This window comes from Gossypium raimondii, chromosome 13, assembly GCF_025698545.1.
Source record: "Gossypium raimondii isolate GPD5lz chromosome 13, ASM2569854v1, whole genome shotgun sequence".
NCBI lineage: Eukaryota > Viridiplantae > Streptophyta > Magnoliopsida > Malvales > Malvaceae > Gossypium > Gossypium raimondii.
Genome location: NC_068577.1, coordinates 25,202,255 through 25,220,482, shown reverse-complemented (window position 1 = coordinate 25,220,482; position 18,228 = coordinate 25,202,255). Strand labels below are relative to the sequence as shown.

The following is an 18,228-nucleotide window of genomic DNA, read 5'->3' as shown; positions in this document are numbered from 1 at the left end:
AAAAATAGCACAATACAAATATAACATGAATATATAATTTTGGTTTAAGAGTGTATTTTTTTACTCAATTAGGTACTTGTTGTCAAAAGGTATCAAAAACCTTTTGACTATTAACTTTAAGAGTTGACCATTAAAATTAACTATCTTTACTTTTTTCAATTAAACTCATCTCGTGTCACAACCACTACGTGACATGTGGCAAAAAAATATAAAAATAAAATTTATAAAATTTATAAAATTATTAAATTTTATTAAAATTAGAATTTTTTATAAAAATAGTAAAAAATACAAAAATTGTAAAATTTATAAAAATCATAAAAACTATAAAATACATCAAAAAGTCTTTTAACCATTAACTTTAACTGTTGACCGTTAAAGTTAACCAACCCTTTTTTTCAATTAAAGTCATCACATGTTGCAACACATTGTAATATGTGACGAAAAATGATAAAATAAAATCAATAAAGTTGTAAAAAATTATAAAATGTTTCTTTTGATACGATAATTTTATAATTTTTCTTACAAATTTTGTATTTCTTTACACTTTTATAATTTTCTTACAACTTTATAAAATTGTATAATTGTTTTTCTATATTTTTATATTTTTATAATTTTTTATGATTTTAATAATTTTTATTAAAATTCAATAATTTTATAACTTTTATTGATTTTTATTTTTAATCATTTTTATCACATATCACGTCGTGATTGTGAAACATCGTGACTTTAATTGAAAAAACTAAGGACAATTTACTTTAATAGTCAACTGTTAAAGTTAACAAGTGCATTTTGACAATTAAAACACCCAAAGTGCAAAAAATATATATAATTATTTTTTTTGAAAAATTTGAGGATATTTTTGATGATTTTTTTTATTTTATGTTTGAAGACTTTTACACCCATAAACTTATAGCTTTTTATTCCTATCCATTTTATTTCTAACCCTTTTTTAATCCATCAAAATACTTCAAAGATTCTATACCCTAAATAACGTTTCAAAATCATTTAATACCAAATATTGGTTGTTGAACACTAAAATTGAAATTGAGCAATGCCATTGTTAGGGATAACTTTTACAGATAAGTATAGATTAGCTTGGTAAGGTGACATAGTAAAGATCTCAATCTGGTCTGCAACAGAAATTAAGATATTCTTTACATCCTGTGATCCCAGTAGCCTAACAAGTAAAAAAGAAAAAGGATTTAAGATGGTTGAGATCAAGCTGCCTTCTTTTTCCCAAAAAGTAATCCCAACGAGTAGGTGTTGCCTTTCTGCGCAGCAGCTTCCACTCGACGCCCTCCAACCTAGACGAACTCACATTAGATTAACATATAAATCAAATACAACTGAAGTAGTGACAAAAGGAGCAAACTATAAAGCAAAACCCTCGAAACGGTTTCGAGAAATTAATCACAAGAAGCATGATCTGAAACAACAGTTTAATTGCAGTTAAAAGTATTACAGGGTCTTATGGAAACTTTGGGAGACTATCAACATACAAATAAGATCATGTCGTGGAATGGACTGAAATAAGAATGACAGACCATACCTTGTCCATGAGCCAATAGCCAATTGTAGGCATGTACTGCACCAGATACATTACCGCGAGTACAGGCTGAAGAAAAGAGTAAAAACATAAAAATTTGTTCTCACCTACTACTTGGACAAGAAGAACGTTGACAACCCGTCTCATGCATGAAAACTAAATAAAATTCTCCATTAGACAACTTAAAAAGCCAAGAGTGACTCTCAGACTGTGACTCCATTATTTGCAAGTACATATTACCTGTTTCTTGCTATTGCCTGCTATTGGAATGAATTGCAAAAATATTCAACCATATGAAATTCAAAGTTTGATACAAGATTGATATAACAAATATCAATGGTAATAACATATATAACTCAAATCTTGATACCAATTGTTAAGAACAATAATAGTTTCAAGAACATTTCCATTTAAAGTAAATTTTCTTCAAGAACTGCTTGATTATCGCAACGAGCTTTGCTTGTTACGAATACAACAACCCGATTTCAATTAACAAATGTCTTTTCCACATAAGTTCACACGTGGACTGTGTCATAACCCTATATTCCAATTCTGCACTAGGCCGAGATACAACATTCTACTTCTTGCTCCTCCAGATACTAAGTTTCACCAACAAGAACACAGTATACAGTAGTAGACCTCCTATCTATCTTAGATCTGACCCAATTAGCATCTACAAAACACTCGATACGAGTATGCCCATTGGGTTGCCCAATGTTTGACCATGGGTGCGGACATAAACTAGCTAACAATACTCACAACAAATGCGATATTCGAACAAGTTACAATGATATAATTAAATTTCCCGACTATCCGACTATACCTCTTGGGGTCATCAAAGAAATCACCATCATCTTTTGTAAGATGCACGTTGGGAATCATTAAAGTAGTACAAGGTTTAGCTACCAACTTTTCAATTTTTGCCAGTAGATCAAGAACATACTTTCTTTGAGATAGAAAAATTCTTTTCTTGCTTCTCAACACTTTTATCCCCAAAAATTACAATTGACCCAAGTCTTTCTTGTAATAACAATATCATCAACATATACTACAAGAATGACTCCAACCTCAGATCGTTTTTAAAACACCGAATGATCACAACTTTTTTTCTTCAACCCAAACTGTAGAACTATCTCACTGAACTTTCCAAACCTAGCACAAGGGCTTTGTTTCATTCCATAAAAGGATTTTTTTCAGATGACAAACCTTTCCATGCTCCCCCTGAGCAACAAAACCCAGGCGATTGTTCCATATATACTTCTTAGAGATCCCCATAAAGAAAGACATTCTTGATATCTAATTTGTTGTAAAGGCCAATTATGAAAAGCGACTAGTGAGATGAATAGACAAACAAAGGTGAGTTTTGCCACAGAAGAGAACGTATCTGAATAATCAACTCCATAAGCCTGAGCATATCTTTTTGCAACTAATCTAGCTTTAAGTCTAGCCACTAAGCCATCTGGATTTACCTTAATAGTGAATACCCATTTGCACCCAACAGCCTGTTTACCAAAAAGTAAACCCACTAGGTTCCAATACCATTTTCATCTAATGCATGTATTTCCTCCAACATCGCATCATAGAAACCAGGATGGTTCAAAGCCTCTCGAACTGTCTTAGGAATAGAATAAAATCTAGGATTCAATTAAAGAGTAAGGAGGTTATATGAAACAAAATTAAAAATAGAATAGGTACATTGGCATTTACTTTTACATAAAATAATGGGAAAGGTCACTTGGAGTTGGATCTGATGATGGAAACACCGGCATCAGACATGTATCGTAAGTCTCTTTTCGTCTGGAACAAACTTAAATAATCGATGGACTTGTCAGAGCAAGAGTCCAAATAGTGACAGTGTACATTAACCAATCATCTTCCTCCCCCAGTTTTGGAATATTTGAAGGCATCTCTTCTGAAAAGAATGATATTTGTTCTGAGAATGCAACATCAATAGGCACCAAATATTTCTTGAGGTCTAAACTGTAACATCAATACCCCTTTTGAAGACGAGAATACCCCAAAAAGTACACACTTTAAGGATTTTGTGACATGAGGCTGAACATCTCGAGTAAAACAAGTACACCAGAAAATTCTTGGTTCTATAGGAAATAATGGCTTGGAAGGAAATAGAACATTGTATGTTATCACCATCAAGTACAAGGAACATGCGATAGATCAAAGAGCAGGCCGTCAAAACAGTACCAACCCAACATTGTTACTTCAGTTCGAAAAAAAAGAGCTCTAGTTGTCTCAAGGAGATGTTTGTTCTTCCGTTCAACTACACCATTCTGAGATGGCATGCCAACACAAGAGGATTGATGAAGAATCTCATTTTTGGTCATAAAGGCCTTGCAAGAGTCGAAATTTAGCATTATCGTTGCACAAAATCCGGCCAAGAAACTGAGTTCTTATCTCAGCACAAAAAGCATGACTATGAGAAAACACCTCTAACCGATTTTTCATAAAAGATATCCATGTCATTTGAGAATATTCATCAACAAACATAACAAAATATCAAAATCCAAGTCTAGATACTACCGAACATGGTCCCCAAACATTTGAGTGTACTAATTTAAAAGTGAAACTAGCTCGTTTTTTAGATCTCGATCTCAAGGGGCTCCATCAGTGCTTCGCAAAGTGAAGTACTCCACATTCAAACAAAGGTAGGTCTTGAAATTAAGGACATAACTTCTTCAACAAAAAAAGAGAAGGATGTCTCCATCAATAATGTGCTTCGATCGAAGAGAGAATGGGACAAGCCATGCATGAGTCGAAAATATAAAGATCATTAAATACACATCATTTACCAATAGTGTTGTTCGTTACAAGATCCTATAAAGGACAATGATCGGGAAGAAAACGAGATGGAGCAATTTAGGTCACGGGTACGTTTACTGACAGATATTAAATTAAAGGCAATGTTAGGTAAATTTAATATAAATGATAAGGTGATAGGCATTAGGTTAATACTTCCAGAACCAACAACTTTATAGGTGGATCCATCAGCAATAGTAACAAGGGAAGGTGAATTTTGTGACTAAAAGGTAGAGAAAAAATTGAGATTACCTATCATATGATCTGAAAAAACTCAGAGGAAAAATATTCTGTTATATTTCTACTGCTTTAATTTACAGATTATAAAGAGAGGAATAATCATTTTAAAGGAAGCAATTCCTAATTTCCTAAGAATCAGTAACTGAGATTAGTTTCTATTTACAAGGGAACTACTAGTAATAAGGTAAGGTTTCTATCCTTAATTATAGGGATTCTAACACTCCCCCTCAAGCTGGAGTGTAGATGTTAATCAAATCCAGCTTGCCAATAAGTTCTTCAAACATATTTCTGTTCAAACTTTTAGTTAACATGTCTGCAACTTGTTGTCTAGTAGGTAGGTAGGTGATGCATACTTCTCCGAGTGTATTTTTCTTTTATAAAGTGACGATCTATTTCACATGTTTGGTCCGATCATGATGCATGTGATTATGTGTTATCGACAAAGACTGGTTATCACAAGACATCTTCATAGGTTTGATATAAGGCACTTTTAGTTCTCCCATAAGTCTTTGTATCCAAACTCCTTCGCATATACCATGAGATAGTCTTGGATACTCTACCTCTGCACTACTACGTGCTACCACGATCTGTTTTTGCTCTTCCACGCCACGAGATTACCCCAAACATAACTACAATAGCCGCCTTGTAGGCGTCTATCATTAATAGAACCTGTCCATCGCATCGATGTAGACTTCACGCTTTGTTGATGTCTTCTTGAAGTACAGTGCCTTTACCAGAGTTCCTTTTAGATATCTTAGTATTCTATATGCGACTTCGTGTCTTTCTCCTGGGCATGCATATCTTGACTAATAACACTCACATGAAGGCTATGTCGGGACGGTGTGAGATAGGTAGATGAGCCTTACTACTAGACGTTAATATCTCCCCGTCGATTTCTTCTCCATCCTCATTAGTTCCCAATTTAACGTTAAACTCCATAGGAGTTTCGGCTAGTTTGCTGCCCATCGAACCAACTTCCGACAGTAGATCAAAAACATATTTCCTTTGGGAAATGAAGATACCTTTTTTCGACCTTGCTACCTCCATACCAAGAAAATATTTAAGACTCCCCAAGTTTTTAAGTTCAAATTCTGTACCAAGAAATTCTTTCAATCTCAAAATTTCGCTCGAGTCATTTCCTGTTAATATTATATCGTCGACATAAACGATAAGGATGCAACATTTACCTTCTTCCGAGTGCTTGTAGAACATGGTGTGGTCTGCCTATCCTTGAATGTAATTTCTGCTAGCCATAGCTTTTGCAAATCGACTGAACCACGCTTGTGGAGATTGTTTCAGCCCATACAAGGACTTCTTCAACTTACACACTTGGTCCTTGTTTTCTTCAAACCCGGGCGGGAAATCCATGTACACCTCCTCATTTAATTCCCCGTTGAGAAAATCATTTTTTACATCCAATTGAGTCAAGTGCCAATCAAGGTTGGCAGCAAGAGATAGCAGGACCCAAACGGTGTTTAGCTTAGCAACCGGTGCAAACGTCTAGTTGTAGTCGAGACCATAAGTTTGGGTGAATCCCTTAGCCACAAGTCGAGCTTTGTATCGGTCAATACGACCATCGGGTTTAAATTTCGTAGTGAAAATCCATTTGCACCCTACGATTTTTTTCCCTTTAGGTAGATCCGAGACTTCCCATGTTTCATTGTTTTTGAGGGCCTTCATTTCTTCCATCACGGCTTGTCTCCACTCAGCTGATTCAAGAGCCTCTTCTATATTTTTTGGAGTTTTTACAGAATCAACATTAGTCACAAAAGCTTTGTAAGACTTAGATAAATTTCCATAGGATACAAACCGAGAAATAAGATGTTGAGTGCAGCTCCTTGTACCGTTTTGAACTGCAATTGGAAGATAGATGGATGGTGACAGAGGTGGAACTTCTGTTTCAGAACAGTCCTCGGTTTGAGATGTAATTGGCATTGCTATATCAGTTTCAAGAGAACGATTCCATCGGGAGTAAACCTGTATTTGTTGTTTTCCTTGATCAGGTGGCTGTTGTACTTCGGTGGAGGTATTGTTATTGGGAAGGATGGTCTTAAATTCTTGCTGCACAGGGGAAACAACAACTAAATCTGGGATAGGTTTGTTTGTGATAGTAGTAGTAGGATCAAGAGGTATAATGAGGAGAGTATTAAGGGTCTCATCTTCATTAAAAATCTCCCCCTGAAGATGAGATGCTGCAAAGTATGGTTCATTTTCAAAGAAGGTAACATCCCGAGAGACAAACATTCGACGCAATGTTGGTGAGTAACACTTATAGCCTTTTTGTGTAGGGGAATATCCAATGAAGACACAGGTGTAGGCTCGAGGATCAAGTTTGGATTGATTTGGTTGATGGTTATGGACAAAAGCTTTACAGTCGAATATTTTGGCTGAAATATTAGGAACATGAAATAGAGGGAAGGCCTTTGAAAGAGTATTTAGAGGTGTTTGGAAATTGAGGATCTTTGATGGCATTCGGTTTATGAGATAATAGGCAGTGAGGACGGCTTCTCCCCACAAGTATTTTGGAACATTCATGGTGAATATTATGGCTTCAGCCACATCAAGGAGATGACGATTTTTTCTCTCAGAGATCCCGTTTTGTTGAGGAGTGTTAGGACAAGAGTTTTGGTGTATAATGCCTTGGTCAGAAAGGTATACTTAAGACAGAGTTAAAGTATTCTCTCCCATTGTCAGTACGGAGGGTATGTATGGTAGAGTTGAATTGGATTCGAACCATTGAGTGAAAATTTTGGAATACTTTGGGTGTTTCAAATTTTCTTTGAGTAGATAGAGCCAATAGACCCTAGTATGATCATCAATAAATGTTATAAACCATCAAGCCCCTGTAATACTTTTCACTCGGCTGGCTCCCCATAGGTCACTGTGGATTAACGAAAAAGGTTGGGACTGAATATGTGGTTTTAATGGGTATAGCACACGGGTATGCTTAGATAATTGACAAATTTTACACTTCAAGGAATTAATACTTTTATTTCGAAATAACAGCAGAAGATGTTTTTTCAAATACACAGTTTGGATGTCCTAACCTACGTTGCCATAACATAATAGTGTCCTCTTTTGAAGTGGATAGAGCCAATCCCCCTTGTGTATTGTTTTTATTCCAAATATATAGTCCATCATCAACTTTAGCAGTGCCAATCATCCTCCCCGATTTTTGCTCCTGTATCACACAACCAATTGCAAAAAATTTAGCAAGAACTTTTTCATCCTTAGTAAGTTTACTAATTGAAAGTAAATTACAGGACAAGTTTGGGACATGTAGGACTTTATCGAGAGAAAAACTCTCTGTCATTTGTATTTCTCCTATTCCAGCCACAGGAGAGTAAGAACCGTCAGCTATGCGGATTCGGGATTTGTTATGACAAGGAGTGTAGGTGTGAAACAACGTGGAGTCACCTGTCGTGATCGGAGGCACCCGAATCGAGTATCCAAGGAGATTGATTATTAGATTCAAAAACAATGTTGAGGGTAGTACCTTGAGTGGCTAGAGATCCATGAGTAGTGGGAGTACCAAGTGTCTTATGGAGAGTCTCAAGCTGTGTTTTGGTTAAGCGAACATCAAGAACATCATCTACAACAGTGGAGGATAACATGGCAGTCTTATTATCCTTCTGTTTTTTTTCAGGATAACCATGGAGTTTGAAGCATTTTTCTTTTGTATGACCAACACGATTGCAGTGACTACACCATGGTCTTGTTGATGCAGAATCATTTCCAGCACGTTGTTGTGGTTGTGGACCTTTGGAGATGAGAGCAGAGGATTCAGTAGGACGGTTAGAAATCGGGGTCATAGGTTTAGGTTCTCCCATCATGACAAGACGACGCTTTTCTTCTCTTCTAACTTCTGCAAATGCTTCACCGATTGTTGGGAGAGGTGATCGCCTGCATTCGCCACAGACCTCATCTAACTCACGGTTCGATCCCGCTAAAACTCATAAAGACGTTCATTGTTGAGATGGGTCATAAACCTGTTGTGTTCTAAACCTTCACCCCAATATGCCTCATAGTACATATCCAGTTCTTGCCACAAAATTTTTAGATTGAAGTAGTAGTGAGTTACCTCGAGTGTTCCTTGTTGGATATCCTTTAACTTAAGCTTGATCTCAAATACTTGGGAGGCGTTTCCAAGATCTGAGTAGTTTTCTTTGACTGCATCCCACGTCTTTTGCAGTTTTGAAAAAAAGATAGGTGAGACTTATATGGCCTTCCATCGAATACATTAGCCAAGCCATTACAATTGAATTGTTGAGTTCCCAAGTGGCATAAGTAGGATCAGCTATGGTTGGTCGTGGAATTTCTCCATTGATGTACCCTAATTTGCCACGACCACGAATCACCATAAGAATCGATTGAGACCATTGCAGGAAGTTCTTCCCATTTAGCCGATGATTGGTGATTATAAGGGAGGAATTGATTTCACCTTGAGTGATTCCCTGATTGATATTTTGAGTTTGTGATGTCTTAGTTTCAGAGAAATTTTCATTGATCACCCATTGGAGGACTAAATCGAAGGAATTTTTAAGAAGGGAAATTAGAGAAAAAATAAGATCGAATGAATCCTAAAGCTCTGATACCATGAAAAAACTCAGAGGAAAAATATTCTGTTATATTTCTACTGCTTTAGTTTACAGATTATAAAGAGAGGAATAATCATTTTAAAGGAAACATTTCCTAATTTCCTAAGAATCAGTAACTGAGATTAATTTCTATTTACAAGGAAACTACTACTAATAAGGTAAGGTTTCTATCCTTAATTATAGGGATTCTAACATATGATCTATAGCTCCTAAATCGATAAATCATTTGGATGAGGAGGAAATAAAACATGCATTAGATTTACCTAGATTTGCAAACGAAGCAAAGGGAACCATGATATGACGAAAGCCAACAAAACCCACAAAAAGGAAAGACTACAAACAACCCAAAACAGCACTCGAACAATACTCAAACAGTGGTCGTGAACACCCAAATAGTACCCGTCAACAGTACCAAAACAATGTGAAACCTCAAAAACTCAAAAAACAACCCACAAACCTTCAACCAATCAAGCACCCAACCACTAGGCTATGATCGGACCAAGTTGACATTGGAAACAAAAGTCGATGGCCTAACACCGCCCCATGCGCCCACATGTGCCGACATGTGAAGAGGGTACCTGGATCTTCTAGCGGCACATGATCCTGGATGCCAAAATCAACAGTTTGGCTGTCGAGCTGGTGGCTCACCTCCCTGTGACAGAGTTGTACCCAAAAGATGACTTTGAAAAATAACCCAAAAATACCCTAATGATTCGTGTTCAGAACAACAAATTCACTAAATCAAGTCAAGGTGCTCTGATACTATGTTAACGGTTAAGAAGAGAAAAATGAAAACAAGAGAAGAATAGATTGACGAAAAGTTACCTATATTTCATCTCTAGAGTTAGTTTATTTATATGTTTATATAGTGTAAATAAGGAAAGAGAATAAACAACCTAATTTAATTTCCTAAGAATATGTAACACAACCAAAGTTTTCAAATTTCCAAAATAAATTTACTTGTTTGAATAAAATAATAGAGAATTTCAAAATTTGTAAGAAATTTCAAAATAGGATTTTAATAACTCAAAATGCTATTCAAATTCTACCCCAATAAGTGATTTTTCAATATTCATCATAATTCTATTTCATTTCATACACATGATCCTATTATAAAATAAAAACTTAAATGTCAAAATATCATTTTCATGTAATTCTAATATATTTTTTATAGTTTATATTATTAAAATATAATGATATACATATCACATTTTTTTATATTTTATATTTTTATGTTATTTTTCTTCTTTTAATAACATTTTTAACTCATAAAATTTCAATAGCCTATATTTTTCTAAGAAAATTATGTATTCAAACAAAATAATCACAAAAACAACATTTTGAAATAATGTGTTTTAAAATCTACAATTTTAAAATTCCATCAAAACAAACCCTTAATGTATTTTTTATATTTTTTAATTTCAAAGAGTTTTATTCCTTTCTTAGTTTTTGGTAATTTTAAATACTATGAAAATTTGAATTTTCAAATTATTTACTAACGTGGCATATAAAATAAAGTTAGTACAAAATCAACAATGAAATACATGTGAACCATCACACGGCAACAATTAACGGCCAAGTTAGGCATTTAAAGATCACGTCATATTTTCAATTAACTTCTGATTAATTTGACTAAAAATGAATTAGTAAATAAAAAAGTAACATAAAAAAGCTTTAAGTTAAGAAAAAAGAGAATCAACATGACACTTTTCTTGTAGAGCTTGAGAAATTTAAGTGATTACAGAAGTTATACCTTTGACTCCAAAGTTATTTCTAAAGCTCGAGAAAAATAATGGATTGGACTCTTTAACAACCGAAACTAAGGGAGAGGACATAGGTGCCTTAAGAAAGTAGCAAATCTAGTATCAAGTATTGTGTCTGATTTCTTTATACTTTCTTCTTTTCAATTATGCTTAAATTTTTATATTTCTAATATTTTTAATTTCCCCCAAACATTATTCTACATATTTGCTTTTGACAAAATTAGGAGTCACTCCAACTAAACCCCAACCTCCTTATCCTTGGATTGCTTATCTAGATTTAACATATAGCGTACAGCTATTGGTTATACTGTTCGATACTTCCTAGTTGTAAGGATTGACACATAACATAAAAGATCATCATTAGACATAAAGTGAAAAACAAATGATAAGAAATTAAACTAGTATGCATGATCAAAAAGAAATTAAACTACCACGCAAATACCTGGTAGGATATCCAAACTTCCTTTAAACCATGAGAGGCAGCAATGACTGTGAGTTCGACACACCTTTCAGCTGACACACGCTTCTATACACCAAAAAAAAGAGTATTAAAATCATGTCCAGTGTCTACCAATTGGATCTGAGAAATGTTTTACACAAGTACCGCGCAATACTAAAACAAGGGCATGAACATGAAGGAAAACTTTTCATTTGTACAAGAAAGCATGTAACAACCTTGCTCACTTCTTGTGATAGCATAACAGCAGCGAAAAAGGGACAAAAACTGACTTTTATAGGTGTTAGGGAAGACAACAAATTTGCAGTTAACTGAAAAACATTTTGAGAACCAAAAAGATTTATTGTTGAAAAAAATGGTCTAACCTCAGAGGAAACCTTAGTTCCAGAAGTAGTTGCTCCAGAACCATTTGATGTTTCTATTGGCCCTGGGCAAACAACAGTAACCTTGATACCTTTCTGACAAAGCTGCATGCCAGAAAATAAAAGACCACAGGGAAGAATGAGAGAAAGGGAAAAAAAAAAGCAGGAGACAGATAGCCATTAGAAAACAAAACATAATTTGTGGTATATGTTACTAGCTGACAACTTCCACGCTAAGTCTACAACCAGACAATTTTTTTCTTTTAGGTAGGATAAGTAAAGTCACCCAAACTTTATACCCTTACTAATTTAGGAATAATAATAATAATAATAAATAAATAAATAAACACAGCCTTTGACAAACACAAAAACTTAAGTTGTCATCAATAGTAAATCAACTTAGCCATATAAACTGCAGAAAACCACTCGCTCTTCCAAACACCTGGGATAGGTTAGAAAATGTTTTCATCCTTTATCATTCAACAATGCCCTTTCCATGCACACATTTCATGGAGGTAAGTAGAAAAAATTTGGTCGCATGAGTTAGTGTCCCTTCAATATAAACTCTAACAGGTTTTCAAACTTCCCTAACAGCTAAGAAACCCGAAACAACTTTAATTCTAATAAAACTAGCCCACCTCTAAAAGAGTGTAAGGAATCCTCAACTCAAATCTCATGCTGCAGTCAAAATACTCTAAGCCAAAAACTTCTTGAAAAATTCACTTACAACAAACTATGCTAAAACCACAAATCTTTAAACAAACTCTTCCATTATTCATTAGCGTAACCCTTATTGCACTTAATATTGAAATACAGAACATATCATCACAGTTGAACCCTCTGAGATGTTGGACTTCTGTGCATTACCAGGCTTTCAATTGCAATCTCTTTTAAATTGCCCCCTTCCCACTCTTTCCACTCCTAGATTTGAAAAAGTATCAATCAATTCACTAAGAACTGAACAATTTACCATGTTACATGCAAAACAACGTACAAATTTTCAATCAAAGAGACCTCCACATTCAGAAGGCTGTTGACAACATCGCAAAGCACAAAAAAGTATCCTCAGCATAACACAGAGAAGCAAAGATAAAATGGTCCAAACTAGAAGACCATTATTTTTCAAATACAAGATTCGTTGTATACTACGTAGACTAGACTTCACCAAATTCAGCATCCAACGTCAAAATTGTCTCCATGACCAACAAATCCTAGGGAATTTGAACTTTTATTGTGAATTTAAGAAAGGCAAGAATCTCCTTGTACCATTTGATATTTCAATTGCATAACTCAGAAGATATCTAGAACCCATATTGGAACCTTGCAAAGGATGAAATTACTCCCAGTGGCACCATTATGAAATATCAATTGTATCAATAGTAAGCTTTAGCAGAAACGGAAATGACTAAACCAAATAACACTCTTAACCCTAACAAATTACATAATAATTTTCAGCTTTCACATATGAATTTGTTTATACGGAACAATGATTTCCCTAATCAATTATAGATAGGAAATCCATGTAATCAGCATATGCACTACTCAAAAACTGTTGCGTCACCAAACCAAATTCCTAGTAATGTTAAGCCTTCTAAAACTCGTTTTACTTCTTTTAATCTCTAAACACCTGGTTCCGAACTAAGTCAGGATGACTCTCTGACTCAGGATATTTACTATTACTAACAGCATGTTTGTATCCCCACAACATGTTAATGTTAACCATAGAATGATAGAACCACAGCATCAGAAACTATAGAGTAGGCCTTTTTTTTTTTTTTAAACTAAAAACATGTTAAAATGACTAAACCTGCTAAAGGAAAAAGTTGACCTTCAGATGGCAATTAAATTTTTATAGTTTCTATGAAATGGCCCATTGGTTTGTTACAAACAAAAAACTAGTTCAGCATAGGATCTCACAAGAATCATTTCTTAGAACCTGAAACAAGGCAATGAGATGATTCCTTTTCTCATCAGGAAAGATTCTCTACATACCTCAGAACGCAAGGAATGAAAGTATCCATTTAAAGCATATTTAGAAGCAGAGTATACCGCCTGACCAGGTGCAGGTGTCTTTCCAGCAGCACTGCTCATCTGCACATGATTGCAATCAAACCAAACATCAATCACAACAAAATTGATTAAAATCAAAAGAAAAGGAAACAATATAATTCTACTTTCAGCTCTTGATAACTCAGAAAACATGCCATCAACATATAAGATGCTAAGCAACTGGACAGCAAATAGGGGAAAGAAGAAGTCTGTATCACAAAGTAAAATGCAAAGAATGGCAATTAAACTTACAGCATGCAGCATCTGATCAACCATTTTCCAGAAGTATAAAGCCAAGGTAAATGCCCCAAAAATATCATGAATTCATCCGATATTTTAAGGATGAGCTAGTCTTCACATAACTCCCTTTTTCTTACAATTAAAAGAAAATAATTGCAATTTTCTATGGGTGAAATATTATTCAGTTCCACATACCACAACAAAGTGACCTCTTCCCCTCCTCAGCATAAAAGGTGTCAGTAGCCGTGTGAGACATATTGTCCCAAATACATTGACATTGAATGTAGCCTAGTAGCAAAGAAAAAGAATGAAATATTTATTTTCTAAAGACAACAGAAAATTATACATATAATCCATATGTAATGTTCCATGATACCTAGACTGAGAACGTATATTGTCCCAGCAAACCTATGACCATTTGAAATTTTGTAGCAACATATGGAATTTCAAATATATCAGCTAGATCTAAAAATTACTATTGCACAAGGACTCCGCCATACCTTAAGGCTTTCCTCTGTTACATCCAAAGCTGTTATTTTCTGCACACGACAAAAACAATAATAATAACAATAAACAGCATAGGAAAAGCCACTCTATGCTTGAGATGCAACTGTTCAAATAAACAGCTATGAAACTATCTCTAGAAATATTATAGCAAAATATCATGTACTATCATGCACTGACTATCAATACAAGTCAGTTTGTTTGAGTTAAGAGAATTACATAAGATGCCTTGTCATTAATAAAACCATAATCCTAAAGAGTTCCAGGAATCCATATGCAGATGGTGTCTGAATACTTAGCAGGAGCGGTTGTAAATTGTAATCACGGATTAAAGATGTGGACTTTTTGTCAGAAAAAGGAAATTAGCATTCCTACACTAACTCCCTAAGGAAAGTGATAAAAACCTGTTTCTTTTGGTTTGGAGCAGGATGGAAACGGGTAAGCATCTATCACTTTGACACCACAGAAACATCTATCAAGTAAAAGTATTTATTTCAACAAACTGGCAAAAGAAAAAGCATTAAATATTTTTCAATGCAACTGAAGAGAAAATAGATACCCTCAACAGTAAAAGGTTTGAAATATGATGATTAATAATTAAATACAGAGCAAAACTTAACACCACCTTTTTAAATATTAATATTCAATTGCTGCCCCTCCCAACCAAAATAAGAAGAAAAAGGCCAATACTGTGGACTTCAGCAGACATCCTAATGATTTATTTAATTTTACTATTCTATTTTCATTCGTTTCAAGAAACCTGGTTAGCATTAGAAAACTTAAGTTCAATGCACATATTTCTATCCTGCAGTCTAGAAGACTGATGAATCTCTATCAAGAATTAGGTTGTGCACACTTACAGGACGCTCATAAGCTGCATTGTGGATCATATAATCAACACCAACACCAGGAAAAAAGGATTCTGCTTTTTCTACAGCTTCCTTGAGTGTAACCTCTCCAGATGTCAAATCAAGGGGCAAAATCTTTACCTGTTCAGGTGCATATTTACCTGCAAGCATACTAATATTATATACTAAAGAGGAGCCAACTAGGAAATAAATTTAAATTTGTTATTAAAAATTAAAAGTTAGGACCCAGGCCTCAGGCATACCAGTAAGTTGTTTCCTAACTCGCTCCAGTTCAGTTTCATTTCGTGCAGAAAGAATAAGTTTGGCCCCTAAACTTGCCAATTGTTTAGCAAGAATTTCTCCTAAACACACCATTATAAATAGAATGTGTCAAAAATGTGAAACAGCAAAGCAAATCAACTGCAAAACAATAAAAGAAAATCTATGCCACATCATAGAAGACAGACAATCAACAAAGGGAACACAGCTCAAAAATCCCTCAAAGGCAAAAGCTATCAATAGAGGAAACCTCTTAAAAGTAGGGCAAGAACTTAATTGCAACATTCAAATAAGGTTTGTCATCCTGTACTAAAATTCGGCAGAACATAGTATTTATAAAAGTGAGACATAAAACAAGATGAACGAAAAGACATTTTCAGTTCTTCACAGATAAGACTATCCAAGAATCTGTTAAAATGTGTTTGAAATTTAAACAAGCCCTCAGATTCACTTGTCGTAGTCAACAATTTATAATATAACATAATTATTGATTTTAAATTGGTGAGTGAGCATTCTGTCAGTAGTAAGCTATCCATACACAACCTCCACGTGTTATCTATCTAGACCCTAGTATGTATGTTTTATATCAACATTAAAATTAAGGTACATATTTTATAGCCTTTAATTTCAGAACCCTAATCTATTTTGATGGAAAAAGCATAGATTTTTGCACCACTAAAAGTGTAAATCTAATGTGCAAGATTTAAGGTACGATAAACTATCTATTAATCCCTTTTTATTTTAGGATGACAATTCAAGATGTCACAAAAACTCTGGTCCGTTCACCCTGTTAGTTCTATTCAGGCATCATTTACCAAAGAGATTGTATTTATTTGAGCCGTTCTGAAGGTATTTACCAACTGGCCAAGCAGCATTACACTGCATCTAGGTTTGGCAATAACTCAAACCACCTTCCCTGACATTTTCTCTGGTAATTTATTGACAAAAAAGAAAGAACTAACTCAAAGTCTTGAACCATTAGTCTATTACTATAGACCAGAAAAATAGCTGACTTCTTATACCTAAAAGTCAAGCATGATTTCTATTGGAACTTGGAACTGTATAGATATATCAATGATAGGTACGAGATGTTTCTTCAATATTTGGAACAATTTATATAACCAAAAACAAAAAAACAAAAAAAAATAGAAATGGTTATTTAGCATGAGTAAACTATATATGCTCTAAGTCCCAAAAAGAAGTCTAAAATCATATAATTATCAAAGATAGGAAAAATTAACAAACAACCTCAAACCATATTGTTATGAATTGAATTTAATGAATTAATTTTACAAACCCAAAACAAGTAGCAAAATTTAGGAAATGAACAAAATAAATAAATAAATACTATTAGAAATTTTACCAATCCCACGGCTAGCTCCAGTAATCCACACAACCTATCCAATTTCAAGAAAAGGAAAGAGGGGAAAAAATATATAAATACCCCAAAAAACAATAAAAAAAGCTTAAACTTTCAGAAATAATATATAAGGAATTACCTTATCTTCAATTTCTTCACGCTTTACATGCCTTCTAGATAGTAAAGTAAAATCTCCTGAAGTGTATAAGAAAATTCCAAAAAAAATAAAAACAAAGAGGTACAAAATTGAGAGAATTAGATCAAATGCTACCAAAGAAGAAAATGAAACTATAACAGGATTTCTTAGACAACTTTACCATCAGAAATGGCAAACTTGAAGAGAAGAGCGGAGAGAACGAGAATAAGAAATAAGGAAATGAAGAAAAGCGTCAACATTTTCTGATTTTATTTCTTTTTGCCTGTAAATAGAATGCAGCTGCACTTTAAATCCACGCTACTACTTAGGGCCCACTACTAGTTGGTGCTCTTTTCGACGGAGGTTTACTTGTGTTCTCCCTTTAGTTTTCTTTTTTAGTCGAGCTATGTATCCCCCGAGCCTCTTAACATGATTTAGGATGAGTTTGGATACATAATTGAGTATGATGTGTTTGTCTTTATTTTACTTTTTATGTCACAATATAATATTATTATAGTATCTAATTTTATTGTAACTGTTATTTTTATATCGATAGCAAATAAATATATTATTTATTCAAATCTACCATTAGTTGGAACTCGTGAAGGCAAAGTACGAAAAATTATATTTTAAAAAATATTTTTTGGGTAAACTACATTGTGAGTAACTTAATTATGTCCAACTATTAAATATTTTAAATTGGTCACTCAATTAATTAGATTTTTTTATTTTCCGTTAAGTTTCGATAGAAAGGTGAAGTGGCGTTCAAAAATTAGCATAATAATAAATTTAGCCCTTAATTTTTACATATTATGTTAATTTAGTCATAATTTTTAAAAATAACCCTCATCATTATAAATTATCTCAATTTGGTACTAATTCTAAAATATATATATACATAAATATTTTAAAAATATAATAAATTCTATATATAATTATCCCAATTTGGTCCTAATTCTAACTCTTTTCTGTCATTTGCTTTTCAAGTTCTCAACTCCGTGCTTACTTCTTATTTCTTCTGTTTTTTTTTCT

General features: G+C 34.0%; 1 protein-coding gene across 5 annotated transcripts; it reads right to left on the bottom strand.

Annotated features, from left to right (window-relative positions):
- Window positions 1-1,004: 1,004 nt before the first annotated feature.
- LOC105773422 (uncharacterized) lies at window positions 1,005-17,578 on the bottom strand. 5 transcript variants are annotated; one of them, XR_008192479.1, is made up of 14 exons: window positions 17,378-17,578; window positions 17,200-17,255; window positions 17,064-17,097; window positions 15,685-15,783; window positions 15,434-15,582; window positions 14,570-14,608; window positions 14,265-14,357; window positions 13,773-13,871; window positions 12,648-12,701; window positions 11,784-11,885; window positions 11,404-11,487; window positions 7,648-7,781; window positions 1,550-1,615; window positions 1,005-1,304 (listed from the first exon to the last, which is right to left on the bottom strand). XR_008192479.1 is itself a non-coding variant. In XM_012595319.2 (13 exons), exons 1-13 carry the CDS (start codon window positions 17,454-17,456, stop codon window positions 1,218-1,220), a joined length of 1,041 nt encoding a protein of 346 aa, XP_012450773.1. In that variant the 5' UTR covers window positions 17,457-17,568; the 3' UTR covers window positions 1,005-1,217. The 5 variants fall into 5 exon arrangements, 3 of the variants coding, with proteins under 3 accessions (XP_012450773.1, XP_012450775.1, XP_012450774.1); XR_008192480.1 differs by lacking the exon at window positions 7,648-7,781 and adding an exon at window positions 9,656-9,850 and having other exon boundaries at window positions 1,222-1,304; window positions 17,378-17,575; XM_012595319.2 differs by lacking the exon at window positions 7,648-7,781 and having other exon boundaries at window positions 17,378-17,568.
- Between the last annotated feature and the right edge of the window lie 650 nt (window positions 17,579-18,228).